Source organism: Musa acuminata, chromosome BXJ2-5 (genome assembly GCF_036884655.1).
Source record: "Musa acuminata AAA Group cultivar baxijiao chromosome BXJ2-5, Cavendish_Baxijiao_AAA, whole genome shotgun sequence".
NCBI lineage: Eukaryota > Viridiplantae > Streptophyta > Magnoliopsida > Zingiberales > Musaceae > Musa > Musa acuminata.
Genome location: NC_088342.1, coordinates 37,431,367 through 37,445,415, shown reverse-complemented (window position 1 = coordinate 37,445,415; position 14,049 = coordinate 37,431,367). Strand labels below are relative to the sequence as shown.

At 40.1% G+C, this 14,049-nt stretch overlaps 2 protein-coding genes and 1 pseudogene across 5 annotated transcripts; 1 reads left to right on the top strand and 2 right to left on the bottom strand.

The window, feature by feature from the left end:
- Positions 1-1,311: 1,311 nt before the first annotated feature.
- On the bottom strand, positions 1,312-6,535 carry LOC135612670 (probable E3 ubiquitin-protein ligase RHY1A). 3 transcript variants are annotated; one of them, XM_065109232.1, is made up of 5 exons: positions 5,965-6,490; positions 5,749-5,897; positions 2,026-5,469; positions 1,855-1,952; positions 1,312-1,775 (listed from the first exon to the last, which is right to left on the bottom strand). In XM_065109232.1, exons 3-5 carry the CDS (start codon positions 2,182-2,184, stop codon positions 1,463-1,465), a joined length of 570 nt encoding a protein of 189 aa, XP_064965304.1. In that variant the 5' UTR covers positions 2,185-5,469; positions 5,749-5,897; positions 5,965-6,490; the 3' UTR covers positions 1,312-1,462. The 3 variants fall into 3 exon arrangements, 2 of the variants coding, with proteins under 2 accessions (XP_064965304.1, XP_064965305.1); XM_065109233.1 differs by having other exon boundaries at positions 1,855-1,949; XR_010487040.1 differs by lacking the exons at positions 1,312-1,775; positions 1,855-1,952 and having other exon boundaries at positions 2,908-5,469; positions 5,749-5,891; positions 5,965-6,535.
- Positions 6,536-7,010: 475 nt separating this feature from the next.
- On the top strand, positions 7,011-8,288 carry LOC103985178 (transmembrane 9 superfamily member 11-like). Its single transcript, XM_065109234.1, has one exon. It carries the CDS (start codon positions 7,011-7,013, stop codon positions 7,413-7,415), a length of 405 nt encoding a protein of 134 aa, XP_064965306.1. The 3' UTR covers positions 7,416-8,288.
- Positions 7,920-13,827, bottom strand: LOC135612669 (aspartate aminotransferase P2, mitochondrial-like; annotated as a pseudogene). The gene is made up of 8 exons (XR_010487039.1): positions 13,672-13,827; positions 13,375-13,581; positions 10,760-10,802; positions 10,583-10,672; positions 9,181-9,325; positions 8,934-9,100; positions 8,590-8,854; positions 7,920-8,225 (listed from the first exon to the last, which is right to left on the bottom strand). The product of XR_010487039.1 is annotated as an aspartate aminotransferase P2, mitochondrial-like (transcript).
- Between the last annotated feature and the right edge of the window lie 222 nt (positions 13,828-14,049).

Here is a 14,049-nt window from a genome sequence, read left to right as displayed (position 1 = left end):
TAAATCTTAGTGGATATAAAACTAAACCTGTTGCACAACCTGCATCGAATCATCAAATCAACTCTTGCTAAGTGTAAATGTTTATCGGTTGAGTAAAAGATATAGAATTACTGATTATGGTTAGTGGTAATCCGAGAAGCTAAGAAACTAATAATATTTAAAGCAGCAGGAGAGATCTTTCCATATCACATAGGCGATCAAAGTAGATCTTTTTGATCCCCTTGTGGCTAGAAAATGGTGACGGTGACGACATGGTTTGTATGAAGAATGTGTAAATAGAAGATTGTGGTTGTGATTCCTTTCAATTAATGTCAGAATATTAGATGGTCCTCTGCACTGATAAGAATATTATATGCAGCATATGTTGGCAATTTGGTCTTATCCTTAATCACAGAGATCAATTCCTCAGAATATTTGGTTTTGTGTATGAACTACCTTTCTCTCTCTCTCTCTCTCTCTCTCTCTCCTCCTTTTTCTTCATAATATAAAGAAGATAATTCCTGAGATTATGGAGACACACCAGCTGATCACAAAATAAATCATCTTTGCTCAATGTGCTTTGAATGAAACTAAGCCCATTTTCCTCCAAAAAAAAAAAATTAAAAATTAAAAATCTGATCATCTGTGAGTACTCATGAGATACAAAATTGATTTTTGTATCAGTCTATTTCACCTGACTTGTGGACAAATAAAGGTGGAGAAGAAAACTAAAGTTTCATATTTGATGTTGACAAATGCAGACTGGTTTACATCCAACAAAGAGGAGCAGACCACTTCACTTCTTTTTTTGTGTCCATACATCATACTGCAAAATATGAATCAGTAATGCAGAATGAACATTACCTGAGGAAGGAATTATATCCATTCTGCAACACTTGTCTTCTGATTAGATTAGTGGTTTTCATCTGATTCTTTGTGCCTAATAGCTTACAAAAGGCCTATATCAGATTAATAATCATGCAGAACTACATAAAATTGACCTTAATTGTTAGAAAATATGCTTGAATTTAAGGTGTGAAATCACACATCCCAATTTAAATCCCAAGGAAGAGATAGCTTTTGCTCTCACAGTTGATCAAGACTAACATAGTGGCCAAGCAAATCTTTACTCCCACTACACAACTCAGTGCCTAAAACTTCTCTCAGTATGAGTTACAAGATAAAGTGAAATAGTGAATATTCTCAAATCCAAAAGGTCTTAATGGATTTACATGTGTTATCATTCTTTCCTCATCCTTCATCAGAATCAATTTAGATATATCAACCTCTCTTTTTTACTTGCTTAGTTGTTCCATCAAATTTGCACAAGAGTAGCAAAAAACTCCTGTAACTTTTGCAGCAATCTTAATCTCTAATACAATGCTCGGTCTAAGTTATAGAATAGTAGATTGGTCCACTAATTTACTGTAGAACACTGATTAAGATCTTTCCATCTTTAAATGCTACTTGCAGAATTGATCAGCTATCCAAGAAAGATTGTCATTCTGCAGCATGGGCAATGGGAGCTGCTTTCCAGCCATGGCAGCACACAATTCCAGTGGAACCTGTGAGCGCATGGCAGGTGAACCAACATGTCTCCTTCCTGGAAATCCTCCAAGCACACCGCACAATCTGCTTGCTCTGATGCCTTCCACCTCAACTTGCTCCAGCTAAACTTCCTGGTACTCTTCTTGGAAGAGAACACCTGCCTCTGCACGCTGCCAAGGATCCTGTGCAGCCGTCCATGGCTGCACCCTTCGCTCTTGCCCAGCTTCATGCATCCCAAGCTGTTGTGCCTGCAACTCATCGACGGTGGTACATGAGAGAAGAAAGCAGATGCAAATGGCATGAACAAAGCTCATGTTGTATACGTACCTTTTGATCCTTAGCCTTGCATCCAACCTCTCCCTGGCTTCCCTAGCAGTATGTCCAAGTGCCTCTTCATGGATCTCCTTGTTCATGATGGATCTCTGCTGATGACTTTGCATCTGTGTTAGCCCAAGGAAGGAAGATGAGCAAGTATAGACTTGAGAAGGTCTCTGATACCATGGAGATGCTACTGCTGGGATGCATGTCATGCCCGGTTGTGCAAAGGGGAAAGGCTGATCTCCTTGAGCAGCTGGTTAGGGAGTCGACGGAGCCACCGTTCTGGAATCGCCGCCGCCGGGCGCACTCCACGCCGGGGAGCATGCCGGCCATGATCATTACACCCCTCAACAAGTAGGACTTGAGCAAATAAGGAAAGAAGAAGAAAAAAGCTCGCCCTTCCAATCAGTACATGTCTCACAGCCTTCCCTCAGACGCTGAGCTGCTTTCCAGCCACCACAGAAGCTTGTAAATAGCATGGTGTTCATGTGGCTTATGGGGTCAGCAGGGGAGAGAGAGATAGAGAGAGATTCTGGTTGTGATGGCAGACAAGAAGCCACGAGTAACATCTCTACTATTATTTGTGGTCGGTACCCATAACAGAGTTTTATTACATGCCCAAGATTCCCCTAATAAAAATTTGTTACAAGGCAAGGAAAGATCATATGATTGTATCCTTTTAAGTAGGAATTCAACCAATACTTTATAGTGCATTTCTTTTCTTTAATGTTCTAATTAATATTTTATTTATCATATTTTACACAAACAATATCATCTTACATAAAAATCGTCAAGTGTATCGCCGAGAGAAATATCTAACAAGTCTATCTATCTTATGCGTGTTATGTAATATTTAAATAAGAAAAAAAACACATGGAGAAGATCAACTCATAGAGAAACTCAAAAGTCTTTGATCATCCAAATCACAAAAGATTCACACCTTCATATACTAATGGCTATCATTGTCCTTTGATAGCCTGGCTTTGGATCCATGCTGTTGGCAACCACACCAGTTTCCACTGCCTCAATAGAAATCACAAAGAACAACAGTTCAACAAGCCATCAATCAACTTCTCTTTGGTAATAATATCACCAAGTTTGAACCTATACAAAGGTCCTCATATCGAGCTTCAAATCCTACAAATCACCCTTGTGAATATAGTTAAAAAGAGGGAATAAATTTATGTCTCCAGATAGTGCACATCCACTCTTATCAATTTGATACAACCTTCCATATGACTGACAAAATCTTTAACGCTTAAAGAATCATACAGTTCCATAATTGCCTAACAATGTCTACAAAAATGATTGTGGACAAAAGGAACGGAAGTGCAAGGTCTTCAGAAGAACAAAAAAGAGAAATGGCTGTGAGTGCCGAGAAATGCTTCACTGCTGTCTTCATCTCACAAATCTAATGTCAACTTTCCTCTTTCTTGGATTCCTGTTGTTCCCAAATCTGCTTCTGGAATCCATTTCCCAAATGTTCCCAAGAGCATTTATGCTTCATAAAGATATAGATGCATTGCATTGCATTGCAGAAAGGATGCGAATATCGTCATCTTTTCCCACGCAGTGGAGGACAACAAAATGATTTATTTCTGACATAGTGCCACACTGACTATCAATGACGACACACCGGAATTACAATGAAACAATAAGAACTTGGGATCACTGCATCTTGAATCTCGACGCATGATTGCTTCCCATAAATTTCCATGGTATTCCTCCCCCTCATGTGGCTTTCTAAAACTTGGAACTTATGCAGCTCAGACCTAAATGACACTGGTAATTATCAAAAATCGTTTTCTTTTTCCTTGCTTGCAAAAGGTAAAAGGCAAAAGACGAGATTCGAACCCGAAACCTTACGATAATCAATAACATGATATCCATTGTTAAAAGAGCCCTAACGATAGACCTCAGCAAGCAAATCAGAAACACTAAAACATCCTCACATTTGGATCACTACATAATGTAAACATAAGACATGGGTGCCAGCATAGCTGTCCATGTTGAAGCCTAAATGTCCATAGTAATATCAGCATGAGGTACAACAAGAGAAAAGTGACTTTATATGAACACTAAGTACTTCTAAGATGTGATAGTTCTTCATGATGATACTAGTATGAACTTATGCACACGCTAAAAGGTACAAGCATTACTCCATTCATGCTAGTTTCTTGTTACAGTAATCAGAACTACCAGGCTATTGGCTAACAAGCACATTGACCGACTTCTCTCAATCACATCACTTTGCAAACTTGGCATGATGTTACAATTTTCAAAGCATACAAAAGAATCATGAACCATGTCTCAAGCCAAATTCTATCCCACTAAAAAAAAAAAAAAAGAATTTGAAGGCCTTAGAAATGACTTCACCCTAAAAGGTTCATAAATGAAAATTGGACCAAAATTCTTGGAAAGAACGTAGATGAAATATAACAACATAATGTTCAGAATATAAATCAGATCATGCCTTGTCTACTGGCTTAAACTTTTGGATGGAATGACATTGAACAAGAACTTAAGATGTTACCGAAACAAACTATACCAGCAAACAATAACAGACAATTTTATACAAACTTTCTTTTGAATGTGTTGCCATTACTTTCAGAGAACTTTATACAAACAATAGCAGCAAAAATATCTCCACATGGAATTTGTAATACCATCATTAATCCATTAGTGGCTAGTCACTGCAATTCCTGGTTCAATATGAGAACACGCCAGTTAATCTTATTATTACTCAGAAAAGGGCAGGCTGAAAGAACATGCTCGATAGATTCAGAATTATCATGGGATAGAACACACAAGGATTGCTGCAACACATTGCATTTCACAAAGCAATCCTGAGTCGAAATGTTTCAAGGCTGATCAATGAATTATTGCATGCCTTGGACTTCTTCTTTGACTGTGCCAGAGAAACTTATACCAACTACTAGACTGATAGTTTGAATACATTGTAAGAAAGCAACTAGCAATATCAGATTGTTCACTAATATGCATTTCTCTACCACCTCCCAAAGTATGGTAGCGAATTATTTGCAAGAGGCAGGGACAATTGGTTATTTACAATTAGATCAGAGGCCTTTACCTGTATATTTATGCCAGAATTTTCTGCTAGCATAACTAAAATCTCTCAGGAAAGCCTTGAGGAAGCCAATTGTCATAACAGAAGAAGATAGAAGAACCACTGCCTGACTAAAACCAAATATCCCACAAGCTCTCCTTTTAGCTTCAGACTTTTGTTTCAGGCCCCATGAACAGTCTGAAGGCTCTCAAATATCCTTAATTAACAACTCCTTGTACATCTGCTTCTTATTTCAAAAATGTTCATTGGAGACTCAGAAAATTAAGGTTGCTCCAACTTTATAATCTGAAGTTTTGACTCCTCATCATTACGATAGGTAAGTGAACAAAGTTCTACTGATCAAGTTAACTGCCAGTATGTCAGGAACATATGATAGTGATAATGGTAGAGTTTGAAGTAAGCAGCAAAGACTTCAAAATCTAAAGAAAATTCCTCAATTTCAAACACTTACGAATCACACAAATATATGGATACATATGACTGGCCCTTTCAAGATAATTCATCCGCATTGACTCCACCTTCAACTTGCATACCATCTGTAGTTACAAATCAACAACCACAAGGATACATTAAAGCAAAATCGCAATTCCAGGCATATATAGCTACAAATCATAATGCGGCAAAATCTATCCTTTTTCACATGGACTCCATTTCAACAAGATGAATTTTGATGAAAATGAACAAATGAAGACCACAACTCTAAATTAAACATATTAGTGTACTACCATAATGAATCAATACAATGCGATCGCACAACAAAGTGTTTGTTTACAAAACAAAATATAAGAATAGCTATGCATAGATCACGAAGTTACCAGGAAAAGGACGCAGACGGGCTCGAGGCGTCGCCGTCGAGCATTATGAAACGGCCACCGGCGAGCCCATCCTGCCTGTAGAGATTCGCGAACTCCGCCGGAAGCTTATCGGTAACGGGAGCCGCCGTGGCGCCGACTTTCCCCTTTCGCTTTCGTATCCCATATATCAGCGAACGCAAGAAAATCTTACGAGGGAAGGAGAAGAATGAGCAGTACCTTGTGGATGTCGATGTACGCGGGTCGGATCGGGCGGGGGTGGCTGCTGCTCCGGTAGTTCGTGGGATGAGGTGGCGGCGATAGATTCGTGTCTCGCCTTCGGCTCAGTTGCCATGTGGAGATCAGAGGTGGTGGCGGCGGCGTTGCAAGAGGCGTTGCCATCACACTGGGGGGCGATGGGGATTTCATGCGGGGGTGGCTGCTGCTCCGGTAGTTCGTGGGATGAGGTGGCGGCGATAGATTCGTGTCTCGCCTTCGGCTCAGTTGCCATGTGGAGATCAGAGGTGGTGGCGGCGGCGTTGCAAGAGGCGTTGCCATCACACTGGGGGGCGATGGGGATTTCATGCGGGGGTGGCTGCTGCTCCGGTAGTTTGTGGGATGAGGGGGCGGCGATAGATTCGTGTCTCGCCTTCGGCTCAGTTGCCATGTGGAGATCAGAGGTGGTGGCGGCGGCGTTGCAAGAGGCGCTGCCATCACACTGGGGTGCGATGGGGATTTCATGCGGCGGTTTGCGATTCTCTCAGTGTACAATTAAGATCCCACCGTTCACGCCCCAAATGACGGTTAGATCCTTCGACCGCAGATTATGTCAAATCGTATTGCTTCTAGATGCGTGCAGCAAATCAATTGATGTCTGTGAGATCTGTGGCAAGAGCGACAAACATATGCTGGAAGTGAGTGTTTGGAATCGTATCAATAAGTTCTCACAAAGCAAGAAAACTAAATCAAAATAATAATAATAATAATAATAACTCTACTGGGTTTAAAAGATAATTCATTTTGATGAAGCTATTAGGATGTTTGATTCATTTGCATCATCATATTTCCACCACCAGCCACAAAAACCTACATTCGATGATGTTAAAGAACAATGCACAGAATATAAATTGTCTGCCATTGGGTTTCCTTTGTCTTGTTTGTTTGATCGATTCGATTCGATCTAATGTTTCTTATTTTTTGCCATATTTTAATGTATAGATTTACTGTTCCATCTCCCGTAAATCCCAAGATATCCTTTCTTTTTTTTCCCTCCGGATCTATGAGAGATGGGTTTCGCGGCAGGATCCAGCGCCAAGATGGGATTTTTCGGTGGCCTCGGCCTCTGGATTTTGATCTCTTGCCTGGCGATACGTTCCGGCGACGGGTTCTACCTTCCCGGCAGCTACCCGCACCGGTACCCCGCCGGCGGCGCCATCCCGGTCAAGGTAAACTCCCTCATCTCCATCGACACCGAGATATCCTTCAGCTACTACAGCCTCCCGTTCTGCCGCCCGGTGGAGGGGATCAAAGACAGCGCCGAGAACCTCGGGGAGCTTCTCATGGGCGGCCGCATTGACAACTCCCTGTACCGCTTCAAGATGGTCACGAACGAATCCGATGTCTTCCGCTGCCGGTCCGACCCGCTCTCCGCCCACGACTTGGGCCTCCTCAAGAAGAGGATCGACGGTTAACCTGATCCTCGAGAACCTCACCGCCATCCGGTTCCGGTACACCAAGAAGGGCCATCTCCACCACCTGTGGACAGGGTACCCGCTGGGGTTCTGGATCGGCGACGCCTACTAGGTGTTCAACCACCTGAAGTTCACAGTTTTGGTGCACGAGTTCGAGGATGCCCATGTGGCGAAGGTGACGACCACGGGGGATGCATCTGAGGCGATCCTGGAGAAGGCGGAATCCGAGTTGCCCGGATGGATGGTGGTCGGCTTCGAGGTCGTCGTGCCTTGTAGCTTCAGCAGGCACGGTGCTGAGTCGGTCAAGAATCTCAAGATGTACGACAAGTACCCGGCGAAGATCCAGTGCGATCCCACGAAGGTGGCGATGACGGCGGAGGAGAACCAGCCCATCGTTTTCACCTATGAGGTTGCATTCGTGGAGAGCGACATCGAGTGGCCCTCTCGCAGGGACGCCTACTTGAAGATGGAGGGGGCCAAGGTTCACTCACTGGTTCTCGATCCTCAATTCGCTAATGGTGATCGCTTTTCCTTGCCGGTATCGGTCTCGTGATCCTGTTGAGGACCGTTCGAAGGGATCTGACTCGGTATGAGGAGCTCGACAAGGAGGCACAGGCTCAGATGAACGAAGAGCTCTCGGGATGGAAGTTTGTAGTCGGGGATGTCTTCAGGGCACCGAGCCACCCAATGCTTCTCTGTGTAATGGCCGGTGATGGAAGTTAGACTGTAACCATCTTGTTTGCTGCACTTTGGGTTCATGTCCCTTGCATCTAGGGGAACTCTCATCACCCAAATCTGCAGCCACTCGCACTGCAGCTTGATTGTTTATATGAATCAGTGCGAGAGAAAACTGAGTCAGTTTATAAGGTTAAATGGGTCTACTATCATTAATTTGGGTGTAAATATTTTGTGGCATATGGTTCAGGAAATCTCTACCTGGAACCCCACCCCGGTTGGATGAGCTGATTCTAACCATATTATAGTTTGATCATGGTTATTTTCCAGTCTCGACGAGGATGTCAAGCCCTAGTGATGAGTTCACTCACATGCATACTGCTAAGCTTTGATTTCGGATTAAAATTTTAGATTCTACCAGGGCTGACCTTAGCAAGAACATCAAGCAAAGCTAAATTTTGATTCTGGGTTAAAATTGAAATATTAGCATTTGTTATACCTGTGCTTTGTTCAAACCAGTATATGAGGGCATGCCAATCTGCTTGAGGATACAAGACCAATCACTCCTGCGCTCATCTTTTTGAGAGAGATTCTCATGGAGTCTCCGCCTAACATTCTTTATTCGTCCAGCCATTAGTTCCATCTCTTGTTTCCGTTCATCGAAAAGATTTGGATCTCGGACAATGTTGGCAACAATCCGAGCACCATGAACAGGAGGATTTGAATACATTGGCCGGGCTAATCTTTTCAGCTGGATTTTTACCCTGATTACAAGAGGAAGAGATCATAAGTAAAATAGGAATCAAGATGTGCAATGTTTTCAATGTAGATTTCACATTATACCTTGCTGCTGCATCTGAAGATAAGCAAACAACATTTATAGCTCCAATTCTTTCTGCATACAAACCTAATTTTTTACTGTAAGACTGAGCAACCAGAAGCTCCAAACCACGATCCACAAACAGGCTAATAGAATATGCATCTGCATCGAGGCTTCCACTAGCAAAACCCTAATAGGTTGTATCCAGATTAGGGCACAAATCATATTGCAAAGAGCCAAAGACAACATTTATATTAGAAGCTAGATAACCTGGTAGGCAATGTCAAAGTATGGGATGTTCTTCTTCTCTTGAGTAGCATCAGCAAATCTTTTCCCTTTGCTGAGGAGTTGGATCGATTCCTGTCGGATTGTGTGCACATCCATGTAATAGGATGAAAGATCCATTTGGTGCTGCCTAAAGCAAAAAGGAGACTAACATAAGGCATAAAATAAGCAAAATCTATCTTATATTTAGGAACAAAGAACTGCACATATATGGATCATATCTCTAATCTCTTACCATTGTGTCTCTTACCATTGTGACTAAGCAAGAGGAGCACCTGACTAAACAAATAAAATACAATTACTGGAGTCACCATACCCCTTTGGAAACCATGATCTGAGATGGCATCACAGGTGATCTTTTCATCATAAATCATATTGATTCATGATCCAGTTATAATTTAATAACAAATTTTATGCATATTGTTAAGTTTTTTAGTTACAGAAACCAATACATTTCACTAAGAAAAGATCAAATAATATAGCAATACAATTGAAACTTTGAAAGCATCATTATTTTCTGAGTTTTCTAGTCATCATCATTTCTTCAACCTAATTAATCACAAAACCAATGACTATCAAGTCCAAAATATCATATGTAATGCAATAAGCAGCCCAAGTTAGCAATTCATTGTCTATCACTGCCCAAAAGAGTGAACCAACTTTGTGCCACACGGACAATGAACCACAATTACAAGTGTAGCTTGTTCCTGCACCTGTCTCATGATCCAGGAATTCAGACCAGGCATAAAGTTGTGATGCAATTCCACTGTCATAAAGCAAGACCCAGTATTACTTTTTATATCGGCTATCATTCCATCAAAGTCCAACACAACTGTCCTAGGATCAAAATAGCGATATTCGGACCATGGTACCCTAGCATCATTGAAGATGTTCTTGTGATTACCTGTTAGTTAAATAGAATACAGAAACCTTCAGATTCAACACATGTTCATTGCCATCCCCACAAATTCTCAGGCTGAGGTCATTGCACACCCCAAGTTGGAGACGATATCAAAGATTTTGCATCGGGAAAATATGTCTGAATAAATGCCGCTGCAAGATGAAGAGAACCTGTCCCTGAAAGGCCTTTGAACAGTAGCAACCTAAATCATCAAGGCTAACAAATTAAGAACCTGACTCAAACCAGTAGATGGTGGTCAGTACCGCACCACAAGAGTTGCTAGAAACACAAAATAAATAATAAAAAGGTCACTGTTTGAAAACCTGCCCTCTATCATAGTACACCTACATGTTAGACACAGCTTGGACCAAGTAAAAGACCTGGCCGGACACCTTAGTAAACAATGCAAAGAGTTACCATTTTCTGCATCGGTATTGAAGGCTAAAAAATTCCAACATAAAGCAACAAAACGATAAGAGGGCATACCCTTCCTTCCTGGATTACACGATTATCTACTCCAAACAATAGGTCTGCAGTGACCTTATTAAATGCAGCTAAACCTTCAACAGGAAGATACTGCAAGATCAAATGTGATATAGAGGTCACAGATTAATCACTTAGAGCTATGACTCGTAAGTTTAAATGAATTGAACAATGAAATACCTCTTTGTTTTCTCCTCTTTCCAGCATAAGCTTGCTTTTCCGCCTACATGATAAAATAGCAATGAATTATTTTAAGCAAATACTATATAAATGGGCAAAGGATCCGTTTCGGTTCATGGTTTATAACTTCATAATAAATAAGTAGAAAAGCAAGCTAATGTGACATGCCTCACCACATATAGAAAGAAACTTACAGAACAAATGTCCGGCATCATCTTGTACCTTTTTTAACTACATTAAGCCTGTAAGCTCCGAAACCAAGGTTAAGTTTCAGGTCCGACACCAAAAGCCTGAAATTTTGCAATCAAAGTACAATCGAGTTCCAAGTACATGTTTAAGAGATATTTGAGTTTGTCTGTCACAAATTAATATCATTTTTAAAATTGCATAAGAATAGCTTGACCATAAAGCAACCAAAACTGATGGTCACAGATTCTGCAGTTCTGTTTCTAAAGTTTCTATGAGGTTGATAGTTTCCTTTCAGAAATTACAAAGACATGGATTCAGTTGTGACACACACCTTCTTTGCCAGTCAAAGGATGTGCTCTTGACACAAATTTTTAGAACATGAGGTCACATATGTTTGCACCAAAAAAGGGAAGTTTTAAAAAACAGAGAAAGTGGGAAACTAAATCATAAAAAGCCCTCTGGCTTGTGAGATTGTATGTGATGGCTAACTAAAAACAAAATATATTAACAAAAGATTATTTTGTAAACTTCGAGAGATAGGCTCTCTGTGGAAAGTCCAGTAGAAAATAATAGTGAGCATAGCTATTGAAAGTCCAGTAGAAAATAATAACAGAAGGATGTTCCCAGAAACAACATAACATCCTACATTTCTAATTTTTGCTTTTAAATACAGAAGTACAAAGAAAAAAAAAAAAGAGCCAAATAGTCCCTCAGTTGTTCATATGGAGAGTTTCCACTTGAAGAGCATTAAATAGACCACAAGCAAATCATAACTTAACCAACATTTTGAACTTATTTTAACGCTGACGAAAAGATCAAGAAACCCTAATAAAAAAGAAGATTTCTCCACCTTATAAATAAGCGTCATTTCTTTTTTCATTTCTAATGAAGATTTAAAAGATTTCTCCACATTATATATAATCATTGTTTCTTTTTTCATATCTAATGCAGAATTTCCATGTTGAAATCCTCCATTTATCAGCGGATCCTCTAGTTGGCATAAACAAGAGATCACAAGAACTCAGACCATTATTTGTTTAGTTTAGCTACTCCAGTTAACCAAATAAGCTAATACTTAGTTTCAGCATGATTTTTCCTATGTAGGAAACATCAATTTAAATGATGCTTTTCGGGCTAGATTATCTTAGCACAAACTTACATAATATTTAAAAAATATATATTGCTAAACACAGATCGCATGTTTATAACTGAAACAAGTTGACAGATATAACGAAAGTATACAGACAAATAATCATTTACTTAACTGCTGTCTGTGATGCTTAAAACAGAGAAACACATCTACCTGACTGTATCAATAAGTACAACCCCTTATCTCCGAACCTAGTCACACGATCTGATTCAATGTCCTTCTAAAATCTTACACAGACCAATGAACACTCCCAAAGGACATAAGACATTATCTGTCCTTCACCACCTATAGTGATAGTTAAGTATGCAAGTTTCCTGCAACTAAAATTCAATGGTTCTCTTGAACTATTTATGTGTACAATTTCTTTGACAAGAATTTATGTTCTCTTGGTTTCCCAAGGTTCATATTTGCATCAACTGCATGCTTTCAGTCAACTGAAAAGCTTCTATATGACTCCATATGAAATCATCTTATAAAAGTAAGGTGACTTGTATATGTAGCATTATACATTCATGGGGACAACTACATTCCTAGGCACCAACACAAGCAACACAGATGGACCTAAGCATATATGAGTCTAGTAAATGCTGGTCTTGAGAGTTTGAGACTTTGTATGTTTTTACCCTTTGCTTATTGATGTTGCATATGTTGACCATCTGAGAACAATATTTGATATATATACATATAACCTAATTACTTGGTTTTGGAATTAAAAAAAAAAAAAATCTAAACCCTAAACCATAAAACGGAAAATTTTACTCAAAAAACAACTTTTGCTAAGATCACCAAACAAAAAAGATTAAAATGGAAATCCTAACATCTTGAACAAAAATGTCCCATTTATTAGTCTAGTCCATTAAGATTTTTTCTACAGAATCCAATAAAGACATGGACCGCATCACCAAGGGGGATCAAGTCAATTCAAATTGAATATGAAGCAAGATTATTGGAAGCCTTTGACCGAAACAATGACAACAAATATGCTAGCATCATGTTGAGGAATGGTGTAGCTATAACAGATGCAGGAAAGAAGGCTCCATTTACTTGACCCGAATCCATTAGTAGGCATGCAATCCAGGCATGTTGCCTTTCACTGCTACTGTCTAACGATTACAAGATCCTTACCCTATTATTCACTATCAAGTCCAAATCTTTGTAATATCACATCTCAGTTGCCGTAGGATTAATCCAAAATCATCAAGACATCACTCATAGCAGAGTTAAATCTCACAGTGACAAAGATCCAGAAGAGAAGAAAGGAACAGAACCATCATACCTTCCCCTTGAAAATAAGATCGTCATGTTTCTTTTCGAATCCAATCCTCTACTCGAGTAAGAACAACAAATTAACCATGTAAGACTTCTTAGTCTACAAAAAGAAAACTCTGATCTGGAATCGGACGACGAGGCCAATAATGAAGAACCCGAGCCTTGGAGTTATCTCGAATGAACGCCGCCGTGGCCGAGGACGAGGATAGCACGACTGATAAACGATACAATCAACCATTCCCAATCGAGAAGAAAAAGAGTAACACAAAGAATAAACCAAGAGAGGAGATCTGATTCCACAAACCTAATCGAACCGAAGACGGCGGGCGAAGAGGGAAGACGCGATGTGACGAGATCACCGTCGATCGATCTCTCTCGACACTCATACAGGAGTGTTGCAGGAGCGAACAGGTAGGAAGAAGGGGGTGAAAGCGGATCGGGTAACATCCATCCGAATCCGAAGCCAGCGGCCGGATTCAGGTTTTCGGATCTAGATTTGGGCCAAATTACTTTTATTAGTAAATGAGCTTATTCGTTGAACTACGTAATTAAGATTATTAGACGTTATTTTCATCGGTTATGATGAAAATAAATATCTATTTGTATTTTTTTTTTCAAACTTATTATATCAATTCCCATCAAAAATTTTATATTTATATGTATCCAATAAACTTCGGATCTG

Coding starts and splice junctions, on each gene's coding strand:
- LOC103985178 (XM_065109234.1), top strand. CDS start 7,011: ATGGGTTTCGCGGCAGGATCCAGCGCCAAGATGGGATTTTTCGGTGGC.
- LOC135612670 (XM_065109232.1), bottom strand. CDS start 2,184: ATGATCATGGCCGGCATGCTCCCCGGCGTGGAGTGCGCCCGGCGGCGG. Junction 1,953..2,025: donor CCAGCAGTAGCATCTCCATG/GTATCAGAGACC, acceptor CAAAGTCATCAG/CAGAGATCCATCATGAACAA. Junction 1,776..1,854: donor GCAAGGCTAAGGATCAAAAG/GTACGTATACAA, acceptor GATGAGTTGCAG/GCACAACAGCTTGGGATGCA.